General features: G+C 43.0%; 3 protein-coding genes across 8 annotated transcripts in view; 1 reads left to right on the forward strand and 2 right to left on the reverse strand.

The window, feature by feature from the left end:
• The window catches only part of ANKRD46 (ankyrin repeat domain 46), a 40,285-nt gene extending 27,362 nt beyond the window's left edge, over window positions 1-12,923 (reverse strand). Inside the window, exon 1 of the mRNA XM_042924452.1 lies at window positions 12,882-12,923. The gene's annotated coding sequence lies outside the window, so the exon portion shown is untranslated. The remainder of the gene's footprint in view (window positions 1-12,881) is intronic.
• LOC122211306 (translation initiation factor IF-2-like) overlaps window positions 12,069-27,912 on the forward strand; it is a 70,812-nt gene continuing 54,968 nt past the window's right edge. For all 6 annotated transcript variants that reach the window (XM_042924447.1, XM_042924449.1, XM_042924446.1 and 3 more), the window contains exon 1: window positions 12,069-13,269. In XM_042924447.1, the coding sequence (XP_042780381.1) occupies window positions 12,313-13,107 (795 nt within the window). In that variant the 5' untranslated portion in view covers window positions 12,069-12,312 and the 3' untranslated portion in view covers window positions 13,108-13,269. The remainder of the gene's footprint in view (window positions 13,270-27,912) is intronic.
• The window catches only part of SNX31 (sorting nexin 31), a 68,370-nt gene continuing 64,148 nt past the window's right edge, over window positions 23,691-27,912 (reverse strand). The window contains exons 13-14 of the mRNA XM_042924453.1: window positions 26,577-26,633; window positions 23,691-23,984 (exon numbers count right to left, since the gene is read on the reverse strand). Coding sequence (XP_042780387.1) covers window positions 23,892-23,984; window positions 26,577-26,633 — 150 coding nt within the window. The 3' untranslated portion in view covers window positions 23,691-23,891. The remainder of the gene's footprint in view (window positions 23,985-26,576; window positions 26,634-27,912) is intronic.

The following is a 27,912-nucleotide window of genomic DNA, read 5'->3' on the forward strand; positions in this document are numbered from 1 at the left end:
ATGATCAAGTGGGACTCATTCCTGGGCTGCAGGGCTGGTTCAACACTTGCAAATCAATCAACACGATACTTCACATTAATAGGAGAAAGGATAAGAACCATATGATCCTGTCAACAGATGCAGAAAAAGCACTTGACAAAATACACCATCCTTTCTTAATAAAAACCCTCAAGAAAGTCAGGATAGAAGGAACATACCTTAACATCATAAAAGCCATATATGAGAGGTCCACAGCTAATATCATTCTCAATGGGGAAAAACTGAGAGCTTTCCCACTAAGATCAGGAACATGATAGGGATGTTCATTCTCAACACTGTTGTTTAACATAGTGTTGAAAGTGCTAGCTTCAGTAATCAGACAACCACATGAAATAAAAGGCATCCAAACTGGCAAAACAGAAGCCAAACTTTCACCCTTTGCAGATGACATGATACTCGACATGGAAAACCCAAAAGACTCCACCAAAAAAACTGCTAGAGCTGACACAAGAATTTAGCAAAGTCACAGAATATAAAATCAATGTACAGAAATCAGCTGCATTTCTACACACCAATAATGAACAGAAAGAGATATCAGGGAATCAATCCCATTTACAATTGCATAAAAAAACATAAAATAACTAGGGAGAAACCTAACTAAAGAGGTAAAAGATCTGTACACTGAAAATTACAGAAAGCTTATGAAAGAAACTGAAGAAGACACAAAGAAATGAAAAAACATTCCATGCTCATGGATTAGAAGAACAAATATTGTTAAAATGTCGATACTACCCAAAGCAATCTACACATTCAAGGCAATCCCAATCAAAACTGCACCAGCATTCTTCACAGAGCTTGAAAAAACAATCCTGAAACTTGTAAAAAACTACAAAAGACCCCAAATAGCCAAAGTAATGTTAGAAAAGAAAACCAAAGCTGGAGGTATCACAATCCCAGGCTTTAGCTTGTATTACAAAGCTGTAATCATCAAGACAGTATGGTACTGGCACAAAAACAGACACAATGGAATAGAATAGAGAACCCAAAAATGGACCCACAAATATATGGCCAACTAATCTTTGACAAAGCAGGAGGGAGTACCCAATGGAAAAAAGACAGTTTCTTTAGCAAATGGTGCTGGGAGAACTGAACAGTGACATGCAGAAGAATGAAACTGGACCACTTTTTTACACCATACACAAAAATTAAATTCAAAATGGATGAATGACCTAAATGTGAGACAGGAAACTATCAAAATCCTACAGGAGAAAACAGGCAGCAACCTCTTTGGCCTTGGCCACAGCAGCTTCTTACTTGACATGTCTCTGAAGGCAAGGGAAACAAAAGCAAAAATGAACAACTGGGACCTCATCAAGATAAAAAACCTCTGCACAGCGAAGGAAACAATTAGCAAAAAAGGCAACTGATGAAATGGGAGTAGATACTTGCAAATGACAGATTAAAAGGATTAGTATCCAAAATCTATAAAGAATTTAACAAACTCAGCACCTGAAAAACAAGTAATCCAGTGACGAAATGGGCAGAAGACATGAAATAGACACTTTTCCAAAGAAGACATCCAGATGGCAAACAGACACGTGAAAAGATGTTCAACATCGCTCATCATCAGGGAAATACAAATCAAAACCACACTGAGACAACACCTCATATTGGTCAGTGTGGCTAAAATTAACAACTCAGGACACAACAGATATTTGTGAGCATGTGGAGAAAGGGGATCCCTCTTGTGCTCTTGGTGGGAATGTAAGCTGGTACAGCCACTCTGGAAAACAATGTGGAGATTCCTCAAAAAATTAAAAATAGAATTACCCTACAACCCAACAACTGCACTACTAGGAATTTATCCAAAGGATACAGGAGTGTGGATTCAAAGGGGCACATGCACCCCAATGTTTATAGCAGCACTATCAACAATAGTCAAATTATGGAAAGAGCCCAAACGTCCATCAACTGACGAATGGATAAAGATGTGGTATATACATACAATGGAATACTATTTGGCAATGAAAAAGAATGAAATCTTGTCATCTGCAACAATGTGGATAGAAATAAGCGAAATAAGTCAGAGAAAGATCACATGATTTCACTCATGTGGCATTTGAGAAACTTAACAGATGAACATAGAGGAAGGGTAGGAAAAATAAGATAAAAACAGAGGGAGGCAAACCATAAGAGCCTCTTAAATACAGAGAATATATTGAGGGTTGATGGGAGTGGGGTAAATGGGATGGGCATTAAGGAGGGCACTCGTTGGGATGAGCACTGGGTGGATTTAAGTGACAAATCACCAGAAGCTATTCCTGAAGCCAGACTACACTTTTTGTTAGCCAACTTGAGAATAAATAAAATAAAAAATAAGTAAAAAGATAAAAAAGGATTTCAACTACTGTAACTTTTCATTTCTAAGAGTTCTCATTAATTCTTCATATCCACCTGTTCTTGTTACTTTTTGTTTCATAATTTACTGTTCATTTTTAATAAATGAATCCTTTTTCTCTTTCAGCATATAGACACAAGTCTGTTGGATGGTTTCCTAAAATTCTTTACATCAGAATTGAATTTGTGTTCCAGTGCTAAATATCACTGGATGAGTTTTTCTTAGCATTAGATCTTCATTCCTTTTGGAATTGATGCTGCAAGCTTATTTTGAGACAAAGGTTTAGTTGTTTCTGTTCCCCATTCCTCCTCCCCCTGTGCTTACTCCCTCTGAGAGCTGCCTCTGCCTTGCCACCTGGGAACGTAGTTCAGAACCAGGTCTTATAAAAGGTAAGTTTGAGCTCTTGTCTCTCAGTGATAGTGGGGCTATTACAGACTTAGTTCCAGAGCCAAAGTCCAGTTCAGTTTCTGGCCAGGAGACTGCCATGTTGTGCCTTGCCAGGTCCAGCTTCCTGAAGCCATCTGGTTCTGGCAGCAGCCAACAGTTTTACTGGGACTCCTCCTGTGCTCCGGGAATCTCTACCCAAGACCTTGACTTGAAGCTGTAACCCTACTTAACCCTACTCCACCTCTGCCTTGTGCGGAGCATTTTCAATCCTCAGCACCCAGCAGGAGCCAAATACTTGCCCACCACTGCCCACCTCCAGAACACCTGCAGCTCCACTTGTCACCCGGTGTTTTTACTTTACTTTTTGCTTTTACTTTTATAAAGGGAGTGAGAGAGGGAGGGAAAGGGAGAGGGGGGGAAGGGGGGAGTGGGGGAGAGGGGGAGAAGGGGAGTGAGAGAGAGAGAGAAGCAGGGCTCACCCCATGTTTAATTTATTTACTGCTCTGACTACATCTTTCTGGCTTCCTCTTTTTATGTTTGATCAATTATGGCCATGTGCTGAAATATGAACTTAACATACCATTTTGATCTAAAACTAATTATGTGTTTTTCTTTTATGTTTATTTTCTAGAGAGAGAGCACGCACATGCACGCAAGCTGGGGAGGCACGGGGGGGGGGGGGGGGGGAGCAAGAGAATCTGAAGTGGGCTCCCAGCTGTCAGCGCAGAGCCTGACGTGAGACTCAAACTCACCAAATATGAGATCATGACCTTAGCTGAAGTCAGACGTTTAACCGACTGAGCCATCCAGGCGTCCCTATATGTGTTTTTCTATCCTCAGATGCCCAGTGTCATTGTAGTGGACACGTCGGCTGCCTATCTAGTATCCATTCTTACCTTCTGCTGCCTATAGTACCCAACAGTATAACTTTTCACTGCCCATATGCCTTGAAAGGGTCATCCCTGATTATTTTAGCCATGTAATAATTACATTCCCCCAGCTGTAGTGTTTATTTAGAGGTGGACATGTGACAAGTCCAGTAAGACTCTGCTTGGAATGTTAGAGTGATACATTATCTTTTTTTCCTGAAAATATGGTATGTAAACACCTAAAACTGCTTTAGTCATTTTGATATATATTTTATTTACATGTGCACACATACACACACATGTACACACACACAGACACACACACACACACATACAGCATGCACAAAGAGTAGATAGAGAAATGGAATCAAGCCTTGATTAAACCTCATTTAAAGCACATTATTAACTCTGGACTTTTTAAATACAGGCATTAATAAAGTACCTTTTATATTAAGACAACTTAAATTGGGTTTTCTGTTACTTAGAGCCAAATATTTAAATGAGACAGAATCTAAAGTGGTCATTACTGCTTGATACCTAACCTACTGCTACATGCGCCTGTCACTGCTTTCCAAGAAGGAAAACATATTGTTTGTGTTCCATGTTTCAGCAAAAGACGAAGGTCAAAGGAAGGGTGGGGTGTAATGATACCAAACTCTCTTCAAGAATGAGATGAACTGAATTATGGTCTAAGAAAACCCACATCTAAATGGAACAAATAGCACAAGGGATCGGATGCTGACAGAGCACTAGGTAAATTCTAGGAACTGACCATGGAGATAACCAGCAGAACAAGCTAAAAAGATACTCTGAATAAACAAGTGAGATAAAAATACGCTCACTGTGGGAAAACTCTTTATAGGGATAATACAGTTTTTGTTTTTAAGAAAAAAATCAATGTAACAGTTAACAGGCAAAACACAGCCAAAAGATGGGGAACAGCAGAGACTTAAAGAAGCAGTGTCAGTTGGCAACTGGAAAAAAAATGACTGATGTTAGGACTGAAAGTGCCACCCAAAGTTACAAATGCCTAAATTCTTCCAACAATGTTACACTCAGGATATTTATTATTATTATTATTATTATTATTATTATTATTATTATTGAGTGAGAGAGGGTGCAAGTAAGTGAGGGCAGAGAGAGGGAGAGAGAGAGAATCCCAAGGGGCACAGAGAGAGAGAGAGAGAGAGAGAGAGAGAGATAAAGGGAGTGAGAGAGGGAGACAAAGGAGGGAGGGAAAGGGAGAGAGGGAGAGAGGGAGAGAGAGGGAGAGAGAGGGAGAGAGAGGGAGAGAGAGAGAGAGAGAGAGAGAGAGGGAGAGAGGGAGAGAGGGGGGAGAGAGGGAGAGAGGGAGAGAGGGAGAGGGGGAGAGGGGGAGAGGGAGAGGGGGAGAGGGGGAGAGGGGGAGAGGGGGAGAGGGGAGAGGGGGAGGGGAGAGGGGGAGAGAGGGAGAAGGGGAGAGGGGGAGAGAGGGGGGGAGAGGGGGGGAGAGGGGGGGAGAGGGGGAGATAGGGGGAGAGGGGGAGAGAGGGGGAGAGAGGGGGAGAGAGGGAGAGAGGGGGAGAGAGGGGGAGAGGGGGAGAGAGGGGGAGAGGGGGGGAGAGGGGGAGAGAGGGGGAGAGGGGGAGAGGGGGAGAGAGGGGGAGAGGGGGAGAGAAGAAGGGCTCACCCAAAGCCGGGCTCGTATTTTTTACCCGAAGTCGGGCTCGAACTCACAAACCATGAGATCATGACCTAAGCCAAAGTCAGATGCTTATCAACTGAGTCACCCAGGCACCCCTCAGGACATTACTTTAAAATTAAACTTTGGTTAAAGGGGGGAAAAAAGACATCGTAATTAATAAGATACAATATATAGGATATTTGGCTAGTTTTAATATATTGAGTTTAATTTTTTTTTAGTGTTTATTTATTTTTGAGAGAGACAGAGACAGAGAGAGCATGAGCGAGGGAGTGGTAGAGAGACACAGGGAGTCACAGACTCCAAAGCAGGCTCCGAGCTGTGAGCACAGAGCCTGATGTGGGGCTCGAACTCATGAACCGTGAGACCATGACCTGAGCCGAAGTCGGATGCTCACCCGGCTGAGCCACCCAGGCGCCCCTGATATACTGAATTTAAAAAGTAAAGTATAGAAGAGTATCTAGTTTCATAAAGACCCAACGTGGCAAAATTAGCTAAATAAACTACGAATTTGTGTTCTTGCATTTCTTTCTGACTCACTTGCTACCATCCCTAAATAGCATTGTGCACCTTGTCTTTTAATTGACCGTATTCAGAAATTTGTGAAAAGTACTACCTATTAGTACTTAGCAACATATTCATAGATATGTCTCCTCAGGGAAGGGAAACAAAAGCAAAAATAAACTATTGGGATTACACCATAGTAAAAAGCTTTTGCACAAGAAACCATCAACAAAACAAAAGGCAATCTACTGAATGGGAGAAGATATTTGCAAATGATATTACCTAATAAGAGGCTAATATCTAATACATATATAGAACTTATAGAACTCAACACCAAAAAAGACAAATAATCCAACTTAAAAATGGGCAAAGAACCTGAATAGACATTTTTCCAAAGACATACAGATGGCCAGAGACAAATAATGTAAAGCTGCTCAACATCACTAATCATCAGGGAAATGTAAATCAAAACAACGAGGTATCACCTCACACCAGTCAGAATGGCTAGGAACAGAAAGACAAGAAATAACAAATGTTGGCAAGGATATAGAGAAAAGGGACCCCTCCTGCACTGTTGGTGGGAATGCAAATTCGTGCAGCCACTATTGAAAACAGTATGGAGATTCCTCCAAAAATTAAAAATAAAAATACCATATGATCTAGTAACTCCAATGCTGGCTATTTACCCAAAGAAAATAAAAACACTAAGTTGAAAAGATATATGCACCCCTATGTTTATTGAAGCATTATTTACAATAGCCAAGATATGGAAGCAATCCACGTGTCCATCTATAGATGAATGATAAAGAAGATATGGGGTGTGTGTGTGTGTGTGTGTGTGTGTGTATGTGTTTACATACACACACAATGGAATATTACTCAGCTATGTAAAAAAGAATGAGATCTTGCCATTTGTAACAACATGGAAAGACCTACAGGGTATTATGCTAAGTGAAATAAATCAGACGGACAAAAACCATATGATCACTTATATGTGGAATTTAAAACAAACAGAAACTGACTCATAAATAGAGAGAACTGGTGGTTGCCAGAGGTGAGGGGAGTGGGGGAAATGGGCAAAAGAGGTGAAGGGGATTAAGAGGCACAAACTTCCAGGAAAAAAACAAGTACCACTTATTGGCTAGCTTGTTGAATACATACAAATATCAGTATTTCTTTGGTATATATGTGTTTATGGTTAAAGGACAGAGAACTAGAAAACAACAAACTGTCCCTTTTTTAATCAGATGGGTATATGTCTGTTTGTCGAACATGGTTTGGTCTTAGAATTGTTTTGTTTCTCTAATAATTACTGGCAATAACAATAATAATAAATAAGTATTTAAGGTTTCTAAACTCTTCCTTGGAGGAAGTGCTAACAATCCTAGTGAACAAAGACAAGCTTCAGAAAAACTAAACACCACTGGGGCACCTGGACGGCTCAGTCAGTTAAGTGCTGGACTCTTGATTTTGGCCCAGGTCATGACCTCATGGGGCATGAGATCAAGCCCCACCTTGGGCTCTGCACTGACAGCATGGAGCCTGCTGGGGATTCTCTCTCCATTATTCATAATAACCAAAATGTGTAAATAACTCAAGTATTAGTTGACAAATAATACACACACAATGGAATACTATTCAGACATAAAAAAAAATATGGAAAATCTATCATTTACAATACCATGATTAAACACGGAGGACATTATACTAAGTGAAATAAGCCAGACACAAATACTGTATGATCCTATTTATATGTGGAATTAAAATTTTCAATTATTTATTTTTGAGAGAGAGACAGAGTGCAAGCAGGGGAGAGACAGACGGAGACAGAATCCAAAGCAGGCTCCAGGCTCTGAGCTGTCAGCACAGAGCCTGATGTGGGGCTCGAACCCATGAACCATGAGATCATGACCTGAGCCAAAGTTGGATGCTTAGCTGACTGAGCCACCCAGATGCCCCATATGTGGAATTTTAAAAAGCCGAACTCAAAGAACCAGAAAATAGAATGGTGGTTGTCTGGGACTGAAGGGTAGAGGAAAAGATATCGGTTAAAGCGTACAAACGTTCAGTTTCTTTTTTTTTTTTAATTTTTAATTTTTTTTTTTTTTTTTTTTTACGTTTATTTTTGAGACAGAGAGAGACAGAGCATGAACGGGGGAGGGGCAGACAGAGAGGGAGACACAGAATCGGAAGCAGGTTCCAGGCTCTGAGCCATCAGCCCAGAGCCTGACGCGGGACTCGAACTCACAGTCTGTGAGATCATGACCTGAGCTGAAGTCAGACGCTTAACCGACCGAGCCACCCAGGCGCCCCAAACGTTCAGTTTCAAGATGACTAAATTCCGAGGTTCTTTTTATTATTTATATTTTACTTATTTTTAAGACTTTATTTGAGAAGACAGAGAATCCCAAGAATGTTCCGTTGCTGTCAGCAAAGAACCCGACATGGGGCCCGATCCCATGAATTGAGAGACCATGCCCTGAAGCTGAAGTTGGATGCTTAACCAACTGAGCCACCTAGGCACCCTAAGTTCTGAGGTTCTAATGTACAGTATGCTGATTATAGTTGGTAATACTGTATTGTGTACTTGAAATTTGCTGAGTAGATATTAAGTGCCTTAATACACACACGTAACTGTGTGAGGTGATGTATTAATTAACTTGATTGTGGTAATCATTTCACATAAGTATATAAGAATACCAAGGGCTGCCTGGATGGCTAAGTTGGTTAAGTGTCCGACTTCAGCTCAGGTCATGATCTCAAGGCTCCTGAGTTTGAGCCCCACATCAGGCTCTGTGATGACAACTCAGACCCTGGAGCCTGCTTTGGATTCTGTGTCTCCCTCTCTCTCTGCCTCTCCCTCACTTGCTTGCATTCTCTCTCTCTCTCTCTCTCTCAAAAATAAACATTAAAAAAATTAAAAAAAAACACAGATAAAGAATACTAAATCATCACATTGTACCCCTTAAAGAATCATGCTGTGCTACCTAAATATATACAAATTTGTCACCAATACCTCAATAAAGCTGGAAGAAAAAGGAACAAACGTCTTTTTAATCTGTAAATTAGAAGCTCCTTTGTCAATGATTTTAGTTTTCATATATAAAGTTTAAGTTAAGTTGATCACTCTAATGTTCATATATTGGTTTAGAAAAAAAGGGATTTTATTACAAAGATATAACCGTTAAGTTTTAATAGCAAAAATTATATTAAATAGGTAAATCTTTTACACACAACACGAAAGAGTTCTTTATGGAATGCCTACACACGATCTAATTCTCTATTTTCCTTGTAAGACATCTAGGAAAAGTCTTTAGTAGAATGGTACTAAGCAAATTTGGTATGACAATTTCAATAGCATAGTGACAATCTCCAAAGTTCTTTCATTTTTAAAGGGTGAATAACAAAAGAAAAGTCAACATGGAGTTAATGAAAAATTCTGCACCAAAAGAGGTTCATCAGCTCCACATGAAGAAAGGCATACCACTGAAAATTATTACCAGTAGTAGGAGTATTTCTTTCCACCAGTCATTGATAAAATAATCCAAGTCTAGTTGCTAAGTAAGAGAAGCTGGAAATAAAATTATTTACTATGGAAATGACTACAGTGCTTTCAAATTATATATGGAAAATGTACAGCTAACCTCCTCTGCAGAGTTGTCTATACTTGTAGACTCCAATCCCTCTCCTATTTTCTCTGTAAACCGGGTTTTAGACTAGTTTTTCTCCCTCACTGTTCTCCTGAAAGTGCTTCTGCACGATCACCAATGACCTTCGCGTTGCTAAATCCACTGGCCATTTCACCATCCTCATCTACATGACTTCTCCAACGAGCAGGACACAGATGATCACTTTCTCCTTCCTGAAACACTCTCTTCACTTGGCTTCTAACACTCCACACTCCTATCTTCAAAGGATTCTCCTCCTCAGGAAGTTCTTAATCTCACCAATCATCTTTCCACAAAGCCCAGAGCTCAATCCTCTTTTCTTTAGACCAGATCTCATACAATCCCATGGTTCTAAACACTATCTATTTGCTAATGACTCCCAAATTTCTATTTTGAGTCAGGATCTTTCCCTTGAACTCCAGCCTCCTATAGCCTCATTTGAACAGGCATCTTAAATCTGACACATCTAAAACGACCTGATTGCCATCCCACTCACCTCCCCTTATCTCTCCACCCTCAAATCTTCCCCATCTCAGTAAACAGCAACTCCATCCTTCCAACAGCAGGCCAAAGGCCTTCGAGTCATGCTTCCTTCTTTTAGTCCCGCACTCCGCATCCAGTCCATCCGTAAATTCTGGCAGATACCAGCTGGTCTGAGCGCCCATCACCTTTCACTTGGATTTCTGAACCAACCTCCTAACCAGTCTCCCTGCTCCATCCTTGCCCCAACAATTGATTCTGAACACAGCAGCCAGAGCGATCCTTTAAAAACATTGGGTCAGAGAGGCACCTGGGTGGCTCAGTTGGTTGCATCTGACTTTGGCTCAGGTCATGATCTCAGGGCTCGTGGGTTCGAGCCCCACATCAGGCTCGGTGCTGACCGCTCAGGGCCTGGAGCCTGCTTTGGATTCTGTCTCCGTCTCTCTCTCTCTGCCTCTCCCCTGCTCGCGCTCTATCTTGCTCTCTAATATAAATAAATGTTAAATTAAAACAAAAAACAACAAAACAATGTTGAGTCAGATCCCCCAACTCCTCTGCTCAAAACCTTCCACCCACTCCCCTCCTCACTCAGAGAAAAAGCCAAGGTCTTTACCAAGGCCAGTTTAGCTCTCAGATCCCACCCCACCCTCCCTCACTCTGCTCAAACCTGCTGGCCTCCTTCTGCTGGTCCTCCAGTAAGACTGACAGTTTCTGGGCTTCAGCACCTGCCTGGTATACTCTTCCCCTAGATAGCTCCAAAGCTGTCCCTCACTCCCTCAGGTTTTGTTCAAAAATCTTCTCCATGACGCTGTTCCTTATTTTAAAACTACATCTGTTTCTTCTCTGGTTCTTCCTATCCCCCTTCCCTGCTTTATTTTTCTTCTTAGCAACTGTTACCATCTGACTGGATATTTTATTTTAATTTTTAAAAATTATTTTGTTTAGGGGCGCCTGGGTGGCTCAGTCGGTTAGGCGTCCAACTTCAGCTCAGGTCATGATCTCGCGGTTCCTAAGTTCGAGCCCCGCCCGCGTCGGGCTCTGTGCCGACAGCTCAGAGCCTGGAGCCTGCTTCAGATTCTGTGTCTCCCTCTCTCTCTGCTCCTCGCCCACTCACACTCTGTCTCTCTCTCAAAAATAAATAAACATTAAAAAAAAATTTTTTTTAATTATTTTGTTTATTGTACCCACCCGCACATTCCTCCAGTGGAAAGTTAGCTCCATGAGGACAAAGATTTTCCTTTGTTCACTCTTCCATCCCCAGTGTGTAGAACAGTGCCTGGCCATGGAAGGCACTCAATATACAGTTGCTACAAGAATGCTGAATATGCAAACTCTTGGATCCTGATAAGGCGAAGGGATTTGGGAGACGATAATATCCAACCTCTTTCCACATGGGAAATAGGACATCCCTCCTGACGTTCATAGGAACTGTGCGAAGTCTTTATCCTTTAGAGTAACTCAATGTGTTCTAAACATGGCAAAAATCTCTTCATTCTCTTTACTTCACTCTCTCTCCAATGCCTTTCCTACATCCAGTAAGAGATGAACTCACTGTCATTGAAAAATCTCTCATTTCCCTTCAGCACTACTGTCATAATATTGCAAAGGCAAAGCGAACGCATTAAAAATGGTATCGAAATACAAATAACGAAGAGAAGTAATTAAGTGCATAAACAACCAAATAAACCCAACTCTATTCCAAATCAAACTGCACTGGGAGCGATGAGCTTAACTTATTATCCACTGTAACCTTTAATGAGCAAACAGTTTTCTCATGAAACTCCTTTAAAACTAAAAAGAAGCTGGTATGGGGCCCTTGCTCATAGCCATGAAAATTAAGCGCGAGAGAAACCAGTTCAGGCTACAAATCAAATCAAACATGTCTAGAACATGCCTGGATAGGTGACAGGTACAGAAGCAGAACACTGGAGTAAGGCAGATGAGGCTCAAATCCCAGCTCACTCTTGTCTAGCTGTCTGACCGGCGACAAGTTAACTCAGACTCTCCGTGCTCGGTTCCTTGTCTGTAAACTGGAAACGGAACTTCACAGGGTTGCTGCAAGAGGTATTAGGTATTTCGAACACTCAGCACAACGTCTGACACATAGTAAGCTCTGAAGACAGTTATTACTAGAATTCCTATACCACTGATACTATAGCTGTTTAAGCTAGGAGCTCCTTGGTACCACTGTTATTCTTTAGTGAGAAGTGTTACTATTCAATGGTGTATTTTTTTTTTTTAACCTAATGATGTTCAGTAGCCAGTTTTAAAGAATAAACATATCTTTTCCTCGAGGCAGAGCACTGTATTGGATAACCTGGCGGGTAAAGCACCTGCTTCCTAGCAATGCACATTAAAAGGCAAATGCTGTCTTTAAACACGGGGCCATGTGCTATTCTGGACCGCTCACTCACACCGCAACAGCCGTTTACGCCTAGACTGCAGGGTCCTTACGACCAGCCACGTCGCGCGGTGCGCAAGCCGCGACAGCACGCGCTGGGTCCGGGCGCAAAGGCGAAGCGCCGGCGGAGGACTGCGGCTCAGACAGCCCGATTCATCGCGAGCGGGCCCCGCCCCAGGCCCGCCCGCCGCGGGCCGCACACCCGGGCTGCCTCCTCCTGCGGACTGTCACGGCCTTTACCCGCAAGAGCAAACAAGAACCCTCGCCTCGCAGGCCTTTTCCCAGCCCCCACGGGCGGCACGGCCCAGGGGGAAGCCAACACGGACCCGCGACGCCCCGGTCGGGCTCCCTCCGGTCGCCGAATAGGGGCGGGGGCCCCGGGCCGCCTCCCCCACTCACTCCCCCAAAGCCCGTCTCCCAGGCCCCCGGCCGGGGCTCTCCGGTACGTCGGGGCCGGCAGGGGAGGTGTCAACGGTTCCGTCCTGGGGCCGCCTACGGGCCCCGGTCCAAGTACCTTCGAACAGGCCGAGCAGCGGCGGCGGCGGCAGCTCCAGGCTGAGGAAAGGAGAGGGGCGGGCCACCGAGACAGGCGGAGCCCCAGTTGTGCCAGAGCGGCCTCACGCCGCGTCGGTCGGCGCGCCCTCTGGAGGCGGGAGGCCCCCTCAGCGGCTCGGCCTGCCCTGAGCTGGAAACTCGGAAAGAACCCTCTCTCCATTAACTGCGCCTGGAGAGGAGAATGACAGCCTCAGAAGAGGCTTTTCAGACCCAAGTCCAGGAGCATTTCGCACTTTTCACGTCTTTTTCTAAATATACATCCCACCTCCTCAGCTAAATGAAGGCTTCAAAGCAAGGACAGTTTTATTAAAAGCTGTAGGCATCAACTGATACTCACGGGCCTCTGGGTAAGTCTAATGTAATAACCCAAATGGACATAGTCGTGACTGCTCTAATTCTAAAATATGATGCGAAGTTGTTGTTGTTGTTGTTTTTCTCAAAAACGGTTTGAATATTTACATCCCACTTTTCTAAGAGTCCTGGACTAAATGCAACTTGTATACAGCCAAAACTCATTGATGGGGCGCCTGGGTGGCGCAGTCGGTTAAGCGTCCGACTTCAGCCAGGTCACGATCTCACGATCTCGCGGTCTGTGAGTTCGAGCCCCGCGTCAGGCTCTGGGCTGATGGCTCGGAGCCTGGAGCCTGTTTCCGATTCTGTGTCTCCCTCTCTCTCTGTCCCTCCCCCGTTCATGCTCTGTGTCTCTCTGTCCCAAAAATAAATAAAAAACGTTGGAAAAAAAAAAAAATTAGAATGAAACTCTTTAAAAAAAAAAAAAAACTCATTGAAAATGTGGTGGGTGGTGGGATGGTAGAAATTCATTTACTGGGAACTTACACACACACACACACACACACACACACACACACTCACACTCAGCTGGTTAAACGACTGACTCTAGATCTCAGCTCAGGTCTTGATCAGGATGGTGAGTTCAAGCCCAGGGTGGGTCCCGCATCTGGGACTTGGAGACTACTTAAAAAATAAGAATAATAAAAATTTAAAAAAGAATTATGATTTCAAGGCATTTCACATTTTCTTGTGCATTAACTACTAATGCATTAACTACTCTTTGAATTGATGACATTTATTAACCAATTCGTCATGGATGTCTTCCTTGTGGTTTGGGTTGAGTTTAAAGTATCTTCATCGATGCCTGTAAATTGTGCCAAATCAGGAAAGAATTTAAATCTTTTCCCAGTGTGTTCACAGAATGCACTTCTCTTCATTAATTGGTTTACCAAACAATCTGAAAGCCCATTTATTACTTCTTTTCAAACATATTCCCTCCCCTTTATGAATTACTGCCTTTGTTTGACCTGAAAAAATGCAGGGACTGTGCAGACAGCCTTTTTTCTCTGATGAGATTAAGGGAATGAAGTGTGTGCTACACATATTCTGTGAATCTTCCCTGTCACTACACCAGGGGACATCAGCAGATTGGTCATTAGGAGTGCTCAGAGAATCCATTCCTGCACTTCCAATAAGTTAATGCTGCACATGACCATGAACCCATGAACGTGTCCTATTAAATGCAAACCAAAGTATCCCCAACTGCATTTTTGCTTAGCAAGGGCCCAAAAATGTCTGTATTCACTCCAACGTTACTCACCCAGAGAAGAGAGCCTTGGGAAGTCTGAGTGGAAAAAGACAGCAGTCTTTATTGTAGTTAAAATGTTTTAATTTTGCAAGCTTTACAGAAATGTTTGACCATGTGTACATACTTCCAGAGTTCCTACCAGGGTCTTGGAAGGGACCTGTATAAGGGAGAGGGGAGGCTGTACTCCATATTGTCCATATTGTCACTGTAACACATCATCACAAACTCAATGACCTAAAACAACACTAATTCCTCATGTTACAGTTCAGGAGGCCAGGAATCCAAAATCAGTTTTATTGGGCTACAATCAAAGTGTAGGCAGGGCTGCATTCCTTCTGGGGGCTCTAGGGAGAATCTGTTTCCTTATCCTCTCCAGCTTCTAGAGGCTGCCCGCATTCTGTGGCTCGTGGCCCCTACCTCCATCCTCAAAACTCGCAATGTAGCATTGTTTCTCCTTCTGTCCTCTGCTTCCATTCTTGCGTCTTCTCTAACTTTGACCCTCTTGCCTTATTATAAGGACCCTTGGCTTACATTGGGCCCACCTTGATAATCCAGAATCTCTCCATCTCAAGGTCTTTAACTTAATCACATCTGCAAACTCCTTTGTACCACACTAGGTAACAACATCACAGGTTCTGGGGATTAGGACATGGCCATCTTTGAGGGGATGTTATTCATCCCACTACAAGGGCCCTGAAGCTCAAACTCCATTCCCTTCAGGTGAATCTGCCTCTTCTTCCTCATTACCAAAATCTGTTTGGTCCTGAGTTCTGATTGTGAGACTTCGTCGGGGAGAAATACCTGTAATTACAACTGGGATAAGCGTTATGGGGGCAGAGAGAAGAAATGCTGTAAAAAGACAAATAACATGGGACCTAAGTTAGGTGGAAGGGCAGTGATACCTCTGAAAAAGTAATGTTTCATCTGAGACACAAAGAATGAGGAGGAGTTAATTATGCAATGAACAAAGGGAGTGTTTCAGACAAGGGAGTAGTACGTGTGGCCCAGGAGTGGTGATGTCAGAAGGTCAGCATGGGGGTGCCTGGCTGGCTCAGTCAGTAGAGCATGCAACTCTTGATCTCAGGGTTGTGAGTTCAAGCCCCACGTTGGACATGGAGCCTACTTTAAAAACAAAAACAAAAAAAGTTCGCTGTGGCCAAATTGTATACCTACCATTGAATCCTTAGCACTAACACAGTGGCACATAGTAGGTGCTCAATAACATTAGCTTAGTAGTTCCCAGCCCTGGCAGCACATTACGGTCATTGCAGGAGCTTAAAAACACCTACACCCAGGTCCTAGCCGAGACCAAATAAGAAGCGTTTTGAAGCATAGACCTGGCATCTGTATTTTTAAAAGCTGCTCAGGGAATTCTACTGTGCAGCCAGCGTGCAGAGTTGAGAACCACTCTGTCACGTACAACTGAGTGAATGAATGAACGAATGACAGAGAAAATTTGCTTGGCATAGGATTTTCTTTTAGGTGGTTTGCTTCTGGTTAGGGAAAAAAGGAGTTTGGGCTATATTGGTGGTATATCAGGATCCAGTCTTAGAAAATGCAGAAAGGGCTTTCAAAAACATAATTGAACACCTATCAGAAGAGACTCAAAGTGATCTAGCAACCATCTCCATGTAACCAGTTGTCTCCGTAGAAAAGAGATGTGTTGGAATGGGAAGGTGTTTAAAAAACACACCCTACCTACAAAGGAAGAGGAACTTCTACTTGTTGAACTTTAATGTTCCAGGTTGGTTTTTTGTAGTACTAATGAATGGCCATCAGAGGGAGACGTGCTCCTGTAAGTGTTGCTTCTCCGGGTCACCCATCTCTGACACCAGGCTAGGGAGAGAATCAGGTGTTTTTAACAACACCGTGGATTCTCAAGGATTAACCATTGAATGACTAAGTCACACCCAGGGCATGAGGCATGTAGCATATATTTATCTACGCCAGAATAAGATTCATTTCGGTTTCCCAACAGTTTAAACATTGAAACCACCAGAAAAAAAAAAAAAAAATGAAGCGTGCACGTATGCCAGGCATTGTGTTTGCAACACTGAGGAAAGAATTTGAAGCCTAGTAGAATAATCTGTTCCTCCAGCAACCAGCACAACTAGAAATTAAGTATGTAAGCAAAACTTTCTGAAAGGGATCTCTCTCCCTTTATTCATTTGCAAAGGAAACATCTTAGATCTTGAATTTCTGAAGTTACTAAGAGTTGCACCCCTGGAAAGAAGAAAAGAACTTGGCTTCTTGCTACAACAGCCATTTGCTGTTTTTCTTTGCACTTATCCACACATGCCGGAACCACACGGATTTTCACACATATATTAGACGAAATAATGTATGTGATGGGAACGTATATAGTGCTTAGTCCTAATTAAGCTTCACTTCCAAAAGTTAAGGAGATGATCATTAGTAAGGGAATACCTTTTGCAAGGGTTTAAGCAAGTGAAGTGCTTTGCAAAGCCTTTAAAAATGATGTGGAGCACCTGGGTGACTCAGTTGAGCATCCGACTCTTGATTTGGGCTCAGGTTCCGATCCCAGGGTTGTCGGATTGAGCCCTGCATCAGGCTCCACACCGGGCGTGAAGTCAGCTTGAGATTCTCTCTCTCCCTCCCTCCCTCCCTGTGGGAGGAGTCCAGGAAGTGAAGGTGTAGAAGGGGGTATTGAAGCATCAGATAAAATGTCACAAACTTGTCTGCCTGAGGATTCTGGATGCCAAGCATGGCTTGGGTCTCTCTGAGGTGGGCTCCCCAAGGGAAAGCTCATGGAGAGGTCTATGCAGGTTGATGCCTCAATTAACTACTGCTTCTGTGAGTCCCCTACCAAGCATCTGGTGGTGGGCCCAGGGCTAGGCAGGGCCAGTAGGCGAGAAGAGGAGCTAGATACGGAGTGGAGGGGGGCAAGGACAAATTAGAAACTGTGGGTAACTTCCCATCTGCATGTCATTGTACCTGATGGTGAAGAGACCCTCAGAAGGTAATGGCTGCTCCCTTGCTTTGTCTCCCAGTCCTCATAAAAAGCCCCCTTTGGGTTAGTTCTAAACTGTAACCATACAGGAGAGGGAACTCTGGGAAACATAGTTCCAATTTAACCAAGTTGACAAAAAAAAAAAAAATCAGTACACACATAGGCTCTTATAACTAATTTTGCAGATAAGAAAACTAAGGGCTGTTGAGTTAGATAATTTGGCTACACTCACATTGCCAACTAAAAGCAGAAGCAAGCTCAGAATTCAAGTCAGGAGTCGTCTTCCACTCCACTGTCATGCCTCTCTTCCTTTGTGGTACTTAAATGCTCTTAAGTATCTCAAGAAAATCTTAGAAAAATTTCAAGCATCACTTCTGAGTTCCCTTCCTAGGTCAAGAGTCTGTGAGTAAGTAGCCTGCACGTCATCACTACACATAAATCAGACTGTCTCGATTCCATTAATCTCTGGGCACCTGGGTTACAAGGGCCTTTCGGTGAGGAGTCAGGCCTGTGACCGCCAGATCTCAGTCATTGAGTAATGAGTTATGAGCTCTTAGGCATGGGAAAGTCATAGCTTACTTGGGATGTAGGGATTATGTGCAAACCTAAGAAATGATCTCCCAGAGAGCACCGCTGGGTGTCATTGGAAAAGTCAATAAAAACTCTGCAGAGTGCACAAGAAATGACGACGTCCAACCACATCTATGATCACTTATTTTACACTTCAAAACAAGCACTAGAAACTCAGAAGTCAATAGGTTTATGCATTTTTTCAGAAGCGGGCAAAGAAAGGCAATGGAAGATATCGAAAAGCTCACAACCCAGGCTAGCCTGGCTTTTTCTCCTTCCTTTTCTGGTCCCAAATTTCCTTCCTAACCTTTTAATATTCCCACTCCTGAGAGACATGCTGGTTCAGGGTTTAGTTATGTGTGGGCAAAGGAGAAGCTGAGGAAGGGTTCCTGCTGGTCCAGATAATGAGCCACCGGTTCCAGCAATCTGTGCTGTTAGAGGGTTCGCTTTAGCCCCAGCACGGTGCTTAGGTCACTCCAGGGGCTCACGCTGAACCCACATTTTAGGCTTGGAGGGAATCTTAACTCTCATATTAGTCTCAAAACAAACTCCTGGCGAGCATTCAAACAGAAGCAAAGCTCATCTCCTTCTCAGTCCTGAAACATACTCCAGGGAATGAGCATTCTCAGAACTTGCCGCGGTTCAGCTCTCAAAAAACACTGATCCTGTGGTTTCATTTCCACTTTTACAAAACTTTGGCACCCAAGTCAGGATAAAGCCTGAGGCTCTTCTCCTCTGACAACTATTTTCTGCCAATACAACTGGACTAATACATCTTTTTCACTTAAACTCCTAACCAACAAGAAAGGAAACTTGTGACATTTTTATAGGGGAAAGAAAAGGGTAGAGAAGTAATACGAATTACTCTTATCCTATACATTTGTTTTAAGGCAATCAGAATGGGAAAGACTTACAAATGATTTTTACTTCTTACAAACCTGAAAAATGTATTTTTTTTTCAATGTTTATTTGTTTTTGAGAAGAGAGCGCAAGCCGGGGAGGGGAAGAGAGTGAGGAGGACAGGGGATCTGAAAAGGGCTCTCTGAGCACAGCAGAGAGCCCGATGCAAGGCTCGAACCCATAGACCACGAGATCATGACCTGAGCCAAAGTCAGATGCTCAACCAATTGAGCCACCCAGGTGCCCTGAAAAACGCATTTTATGTGTCTATCTTCCAAGCTCACGAGGTACATTAAAAAATAAATGCAGTTGCCTTTTGTGTTTTTATCATCCAGCAGGATTAAAAAGAAAATCCCAGGTAAGAGCGCTTGCACTGGACCAGTAAGGCTTTAGGATTTTTTTCTACAGTGAACTCACTAAGATCTCAGCCTATCTTCATTATCACCCCGAGATCACATGTCACTTGTTTTAATCTTGACGAAGGAAAAGGGAAAAGAGGCCATGAGAAGAAAAAAGGGAAAAAGGACATCTTGACACAAACAACCCATCGTTAGTTGCAAAAGAGAAACTGATGCTGACATATATAATTGATACAGACCCAGTTACCTGTAAGAAACCATAGATTTAACCACTATAATATGAATGCAGTCGATACATGAAGATAAACTCTGATGTGCAGCCTTCCTATTTTCTTCCTCAATCTCGTGCTGTACAAGTTATGGGGAGTGGAACCGCCTTCCCTTTGCGCCTAAGTGGGTATACTTGTTGGTGGAGTGCCTCTGGAAAGCCCGATGCTCCACCAGCTATTGTGAAGCAAAATCTCTACAGCTGATTGTTGGACAGAACCTGTCTCCAAGTGGCTGACTTCACAACATATATGATTCATAACTGCCATTTCATTTGTTTTACTCATCATTTTTGTTCTGCAGAAAATCACATTATTCCAACTTCCTTTGATCGGGACCCAGATGCAGTAGATTTCCATCACCTCTTCCTCTGCACACTAGACCCAGTTACAAAGAGGGGGATCGCCCCAGAAATTCTGTGGGGACTAGTTTTCAGTAAGAATAAGAGCACGCATGTGCACAGAAAAGCCAACTCACACTTGCAGTCTCAGCCTGCTGCTCCAGGCGTCTCCACCCCAGACAACTGTTGCACCGCAGAACCCATCACATAAGTGCTCATGTGGACAGATGGAAAAGCCATTAGGAAGTACAGCCAACTTTGTGTTCCCACAATTCCGGGACAGAAACCACATTCAGTGCAGGAGGAGTGCAAAATCGCCAGGGTCAGTGCCTTTAAATCAAATGAATGTCTAACCTCTTCCAAGATGTTACACAACCAAAGCCCATTTGGTTAGCTAAAAAGACTTTGCCCTCCAGGAAAGTATGTGGGCTAGAGGGCTAGACCAAAGAGCCACGCCCACCATGTACTTTTTCCATAGCTCTAAGTTTTCTTATCTGGAAACCTGTTCTGCAAACAACTGATTACTTAAGAATGCAACAAATAGCTATTATAAAGTAACTTTTAAGCAAAGTACAATTACACATCAATAAAGTGGGGGGAAAGAACAATTACAAGGCTGAAAAGCCATCTTCTAAAGGATTATTTGTGTTAGCCATACCTTTTTTTTTAAAGTTTATTTTGAGAGAGACAGAGACTGCGTGAGTAGGGGAGGGGCAGAGAGGGAGGGAGAGAGAGAGAATCCCAAGCGGGCTCCACACTGCCAGCACAGAGCCTGATGCGGGGCTCGAACCCATTAGGCCACGAGATCATGACCTGAGCCAAAACCAAAAGTCAGACGCTTAACTGACTGAGCCACCCAAGTGCCCCAGCCGTACATTTTCTAAGTTAACTCAGCATGCCTTATTTTGGGGTGGTAAGAGCCAGAAAAACACGTCCAAGTTTTTCTTGACTATTTTTCTCGGATCCCTGATGACAGGATTGAGGCCGCCGTAGTGAAGGAGAGAAGTACCTTGTGCTCCATCTCTGGCAGTCCAGAGTCCACATGGGCTTCTGCCTCAGTTTGCCTCATGGGCCTCGGTCAATACACTGCAGACGGAAGACTAAAAAGCATCCAGAGAAGTAGATGGCTCCGTTGCTGAGTTTTATTTTGTGTTGTGTTGTAGGATCACTTTGGCCACTATTTTCCCACTAAGGCTTAGAACCTGTTTGGTTTTCCACAAATTAAGATCACTTAGCCCTTCTCAAATTCACTTTGAGGTCGAACTTAAAGTAATTTCTAACTTACACATTTAGCATAAAGTTCGCTTCCCAAGTGTCCACGAGGAGATGTGTGCAAGCCATGAGCTCACCACATACTGATGTAGACTGAGACCTAGCTTTGGGGAGCACGTCAGCCCTTCTGACAAAGCCCAGGCGTGCTTCCCTCCAGAGGACCCCACAGGGGTACAGGGGCTCCAATCACAATGGAGTCAGCTCTGCCCTTTTATCATTTGTGAACTTTTCAAACTAGTGTTTGCATGTGAGCAGAGCGCTTACGCCAATAGCTTTAGAAGAATGAACAGCAGTAGGAGCAAACACATATGTCTAGAAGTGGAGAGAAGGGATATTGGTGAAAGCAGATGAATCAGAAGAAAATTTGGTTGACTGGGGACCAGTTTTGCGGGTATAAAAGGAGTGAATCCGTAGACTAAAGCATATGCTGGTAATTTCCCAAGCCATGTTATACCACTTAGGAGTTACTGGAAGGATTTCAGTAGCTACCTACCTTGACAAAGTTCATGTGCTGGCTGATGTCTCCTCCCGTGTGGCGGGACCATGCTGCTGGGAAGGTCCGGCCCAGCAGCACCACAGAAGAGTGACGTTGTCACCCCCAGGAGTGATGGGGCCCCATTTCTGGCTTCTCTCAGAGCTTGCAGCAGGAAAGACCACTCTGGCAGTTGGAGTTTAGGCTTTTTACCCAATGATGAAGTGTTTTGATCCAGAAGTAAACAAAGCCCCCAACTCTTTCTAGATGAAGACAGGCCCAATAATCCCCAAAAGGGCTAATCTTTCTTCTCCCACATAACTGCTTGGGGATGTACCATTTCACAAAGTAAGTTTTGAATTTTGTCTTCTACTATCCCAGTATATGCTTGGGATGCACGCCATCCCTTGTTTCTTCTCATCTCCTGACATTGGTGATGATCTCAGTGTCTTGGAAAAAAAACTTAATTGTAATCTTCCTGGTTTTGCCATATTCAAATAAGGGATAAACTGCTCTGCTTATTTTTTAGGAGGGCTGCATTTGTGTATGCATAGATACTGATCCCTATTCTCTCTTAGCTTTATCTCCTGACTACTCTCCAACCTAAAACTTTGCCAGCACAGGGGGGGTTTGCTCCTGGTTTCACAAACACTGTACTCATTCTCCCATCAGCTGCCCTTCCCTTGCGTATGTGTGCCCCCATCTCTCCTCCACTTGGCTCTATACCTTCTTCTAAGTCCCTCTTCCTGACCACCCCACCTTCCTCCGACACACAGGTCCACACTACACATTGGACACCTACCACATGCTGTCTGGGATTACTCACTCTTAAGTATCAAGTGGAAACGTGAAATTGACAACATTCAACGATGTTTGACCTGCAGAACACCAGTTGGGTACGGTTCAATCTAGTGTGTGCATCTTCTCACCCCAAGTACAAGTTCTCTTTGCATTCTCGGTGTCTCCAATAGGCCCTGACGCAGTGTAGGTATCTGCTACTAAAAAGAAATAGATGAACTATTCTGAAATTGGCAGAACAGTAGATAAGCTTCTATTTTAATCTGACAATGTATTCTAATTAATTAATACAGTCAGCGTGGGTGACTTGGGATGCTAACGGGTCCCCCCTGCAAAAACATCCTACTATCGCCTAAAATATAAAACTTTATGGTACGAGAGGCGATGGCTAGAGGCATTGCTGTATAAACAGTACAGGGATTTAATCGACTCTACACTTCAAAAAGATCAGTCTCGGAATTTTCATCAGTAAATTTTATATTCACTAGAATATATTTCATATTTATTACATAATTAGTTACACAATCCAGTTAGAAAAGAACATTAGAATATTGCACTTTATCTAATTACATTACATAAATTCTTCTGTCTCTCTCCCTAATTGCAGTCTTAATTCCATATGTAATCACATTTATTATCATGATAAACTGAAACCAGATAAGGAAAAAACTAAAAAGTATCCATAGTCTTAAAGCTAAGAGACATACACAGTATCCGATAGTGAGTGCAGGGCCCCATTGCTTTCCAAAATAAAAAAGATTCAAAGTAGTGTGATGCTTACTGAACTGAATTCCATATTCTAAAGACAGAATACAGTTACATCAGTGGAGAAACAGAGAACTGGGCAGCCTATCCCTTTGAGTACATGGCTATTGGTGGACTCAGACTTATGTAAGGAAACAAGTAAGTATTTCATCACTTCCTTGCCCTGGTGCTGTGGACAGATCAGTGAAGTCCATCCAGATTTCTTTTTCAATGATTCCATTTCTTAGAGCCACATTTTCCTTAGGTGTTGGGTCATGCCTTCAGAACCTAACCCCCAATACATTTAGAGTGTTTTATGCCGAGCCTTTCATTCATGTAATATCAGAACAGATTGAAGACTTCGTCAAGCCAGGCACACATCTCTTTTGGGGCGGGGAGAAAAGAACAAACGACATACTAATTGCTTTGGATTTGTTGTCTGTCATTTATGAGTCCTTAAATCAAACTATATAACTGTGGTTCATAGTTCTCTTTAATCTTGAGATTAACAGAGTTCTGAAGTACTCTTGGTCAACACTGCCCATCTTAACGTCAGAAGAAAATGGGAAGGAGTTTAACTTATTCCACTCATGCTAGGAAGCCCACTTTCAATTCCTAAGCTCTTTCACTGTCAAGACAGCCCCTAAAGGACCTTTTTAAAAGTGAGAGTTTCTCATCAAAGATCTTCTTCCTTTATGGTCCCGAAAACACAGTTAGCTTTGGCTATCTCAATCTTGCTTTTCCTTGGTGGAAAATGAGAAGAGTCTTTCTGTTAGGAAATAAAAAGAGGTCAGGAATGTATGTGAAAGGAAATAATTTCCATAACAACAATAATGACAACAATAAAAAAGTCAAGAATGTTAAAATACTGTTAAAAAGGCAACAGGAAAGGTTACACTTATTTAAACAATGGTTATTCCAAGTGGTTTTTTTCCAGTAGAAGCTTTACTTTGGGGTAGGTGTGTATGTTTTCGGGCTGAGAGTGCCTCCTGCTGGTATGCCAAGGTAGACGTGTCCAGAAGGCCTTGCCAGGCACCGGAATGTCTCCAGGTAACATTTCAACTCTGCCTCTTGTCCTTCTCCCCCCTCTCTTAAAGCTAAGCAACTTTCAATTTTTAACTTCACTCCAAATCTTTAGGGCATACGCCACACAAACACACATTTTTAACAAGGTTTATAGTTACTCTAAAACTTTTTAAGAGGTTATGGTTGCTATAAACCTTCAGTGAGTGAATAGTTGGCTTTCAGTAGTTATGAAACCTCAAAGCCTATGGTTTTGTCCCTGGTAAGATAAGTGTGCCTCCATGGGCAGCTAAGCTAATTTTTTTTCTATGAGGGATTTGTCTTGATAGAACCCATGGCAAAGTGGCTAAAGGAACAAACAAACTTGATGGGTTAAACAACAAAGAGTGCTTCAGTTCTGTTACTGGTTCTGTCATTCACTGCCTGTGTTACTTTGAGCAAGCTCCTCAACCTTTCTGTGTTCCGTTCTCTTGGCTATAAACCGAGGATAATAATAATAGCTGGGTTGTTGTGGGGACTAAGTAAGTCATACATGGAATGCATGTATGCCAAATAAGTTGGGACTCAATATACTTGGACACCTTCTGATATGCTGGCCCTGCTCGGAGCATGAGGGAGGTTGGCCTAGTTTACCGTTGCTGCTCATTAGAGAGGACACGTGAATCAGTTTCAATGTCAATCATAGTTGTGCTGTGTATTGTGCTGCCTGTTGTTTTGGAAGAGTGGCTCTCAAAACTGAACATGCATCAGATTCATCTGGAGGGCGGGCTAAAACCACAGATTCCTGGCCCCCATCCCTAGGGTTTCTGATGAAGTAGGTAGGTTTGGGACCTGAGAATTTAAAGTTCTATGTTTCCAAGGTATGCTGATGCTGTTGCTCGAGAGACCACACTTTGAGAACCACTGTTCTAGGATAATAGCTTCAGTCCTGGCTGTACATTAGACCAGCTGAGGAGCTTTTAAAAATTGTGTTGCCAGGCCCGTAGACCTATTAAACCAGAGTCTTTGAGGGTGGGGCCCAGCCATCATTTGTTTTTAGAGCTCCCTGGGTAATTCCAATGTGCAGCTCACCGAGAACCACAACTCTGCCCTATCACTCTGCTGCTGATGAATTTGAGCGATGGAGTGAACACCTACCGCCTACACTTTACGGGTAAAGAAACTGAAGCTTGGTGCGGTGTTCCCCCTTGGTGTGCTTGCTACCCATGCCGATCTACTAAATCAATCTTTTGGAGTGGCGCCCAGGAATTTGCATTTTAATAAGCACCTCAGGAGCCCCTTAAACATTTAGTTTTTTGATTTGCCTGAGGACACATCACCAGTGCATGGTGGAGTTCTTATCTCTTGTTTCTGACCTAAGCAGGCAGAAATGCTGTTATTATGAAAGAGGGTAAGATTTGCATTTAGTCTGTTTTTTAAAAAAAATTTTTTTTAACGTTTATTTATTTTTGAGACAGAGAGAGACAGAGCATGAATGGGGGAGGGGCAGAGAGAGAGGGAGACACAGAATCGGAAACAGGCTCTGAGCTGTCAGCACAGAGCCCGACTCGGGGCTCGAACTCAGGAGCTGTGAGATCATGACCTGAGCCGAATTTGGACGCTCAACCGACTGAGCCACCCAGGCGCCCCGCATTTAGTCTGTTTGTCAATGTTTTTCCTGAGCTTATTCACTCACGAAAGGGCCTTATATATTTATAAGTACTGTACTTAGATACTTAGTACCTTTATATACACAGCAGAGCATGTACAAAGAGTGGACCTTCCCAGTCAAATGAGTTCTTTCAAATGCTACTTGGACGTCACCTCCAGTGATTTATTTATAAGACTTTGGTGAGAATGAATGTTGTTAATCCACATAAAAGCTCTTAGAACAGTGCCTGGCTATAAGTGCCTTTCTTTATGATATTTACTGTTATTGTTAACTGCCCAACAGACTTAAATGCTCCAAACAATATTTAATAAACTTAAAGGTTGTTGTATGAAGAGTCCACTGCAGAGAACTCACGAAACTAAAATGTAAGCCAGAAAGAGGATTTAAAAAAAAAAAAAAATGTATTGAGTATAGAAGAAAATTGCTAGAGAATTTTGTGTTCTTCCTGGAAATTTTCTATGTAAAAATCCAGGAAAGCATTTTCTCCTGGCTCTACCGGGCACCACAGTAAAAATACCATACTTCTGTGATGGTCCTCCAATTGGCCCAATCCTACATGGAGGAGCTTCTGAGAAAGAAAATTCTGGCTGCTTCTTAAAAGTAGAATGACTTTGGTTACTTAAAGGGGGAAAAGGGCAGATTTATCAAAAATTATAATGTATCGGTTACATAATTTTACTCACAGACCTGGCTTTGTTGAATGTGGCATTTTTTACTTTTGCCTTGTTCTGGAACTTCAATCTGCTAAATAGATTAGTAAAATGTCAGTCAGCACAGCCTGGAGAAGCAAGCACACAAATAATCTATTTAACTAGCACATTTCCCCTTCCACAATAATCCTCTTAATGGTCTCGAAGGCCTCCAGTCAGCAGGCACACCTGCTTCCCATTGGCACATTCCCTCTTTATTTGCAAATGTCCAAATGTTGCAGAAATTGAGCCCCCCAAACGTGAAGCACAGCTTAATGTTTAACACTGGTGGCTGCCTATAGATTTTGTGATTTAACACAGCTTCTAAAAGGACTTCACACGAAATGAACTCCTAAATCCTGAAATAATCCACAGAGCTCCAATCCATACGCTGAATCAAAGCCAAATGGGGCTTTGATTAATCAAAAGGCACCATTAATCAAGTGAAGATCAAACTGAAGTTCAAGACACTTGAATATACCTCGTGTACATAAGGTAAACTTAATACAACAGTCAGGGTCCCGGCGGAAAACAGATGGTGCACTCCTGAGGGGCGTTTTAAAAAGGAACTATTTAATGGAGGTGTGGGCAGGATTAAAGTGAATCAATGAAGGGATGTGGGAGCCCCCAGGGGCTAGCAGTGAGGGGCTGGAGGGTCATTTTTACCACGTCTAGGCCTGAAGGGGCAAGGGTAGCAGCTGCTACTGGACGGAGAGCAGCTATCACTGCAGAGAGGAGAGGCCACCTGCAGGAGCGTGGCCCTCAGCAGAAGGCTGTGCCAGCCACAGAGACCCAGCAGGGACAGAACTGGAGAAATACCCACCCCCCCCTCCCCCCATCTCACTTTTCTTCCACACTCCAGTCTCGCTGGGTTTTCCCAGCGGGTGAGCCCAGTGGGAGGCCAGGGAGCAAGGTTGTAGCACACAGAGATCAGTCTCCAGGGCACAGAGCAGGGTGGGAGAGAGAGAGAGTTCTTTGACTCTTCTTAGAGGAAAAGAACACGATTACTAAGCAACTAGCATTATGTGCCCGTCTCAATGTATCACTCTCTAGCCATAAGGCCTCCTTACTAATTGCCTTTCTCCTCCCACAAACTCCTTGACTCTGGATCCTCAGTTCCCAACCTATGTTATGAATATAGGCATAATCATAAATATAGGCATTTGTAAGTGAACGATTGAGGTGTGAATTAATTGCTTATTATTGATTACTATTCATGAGAGTACAGGGTGGAACATTTCAAAGTAGGTGAGATAAAGAACATGACCCTGCAAAAGAGGGGTCACTGTCTTTTAACTACAGTTAACTTAGTACCGTTATAAAATAGATTGCCT

This window comes from Panthera leo, chromosome F2, assembly GCF_018350215.1.
Source record: "Panthera leo isolate Ple1 chromosome F2, P.leo_Ple1_pat1.1, whole genome shotgun sequence".
In the NCBI taxonomy this organism is placed as follows: Eukaryota; Metazoa; Chordata; class Mammalia; order Carnivora; family Felidae; genus Panthera; species Panthera leo.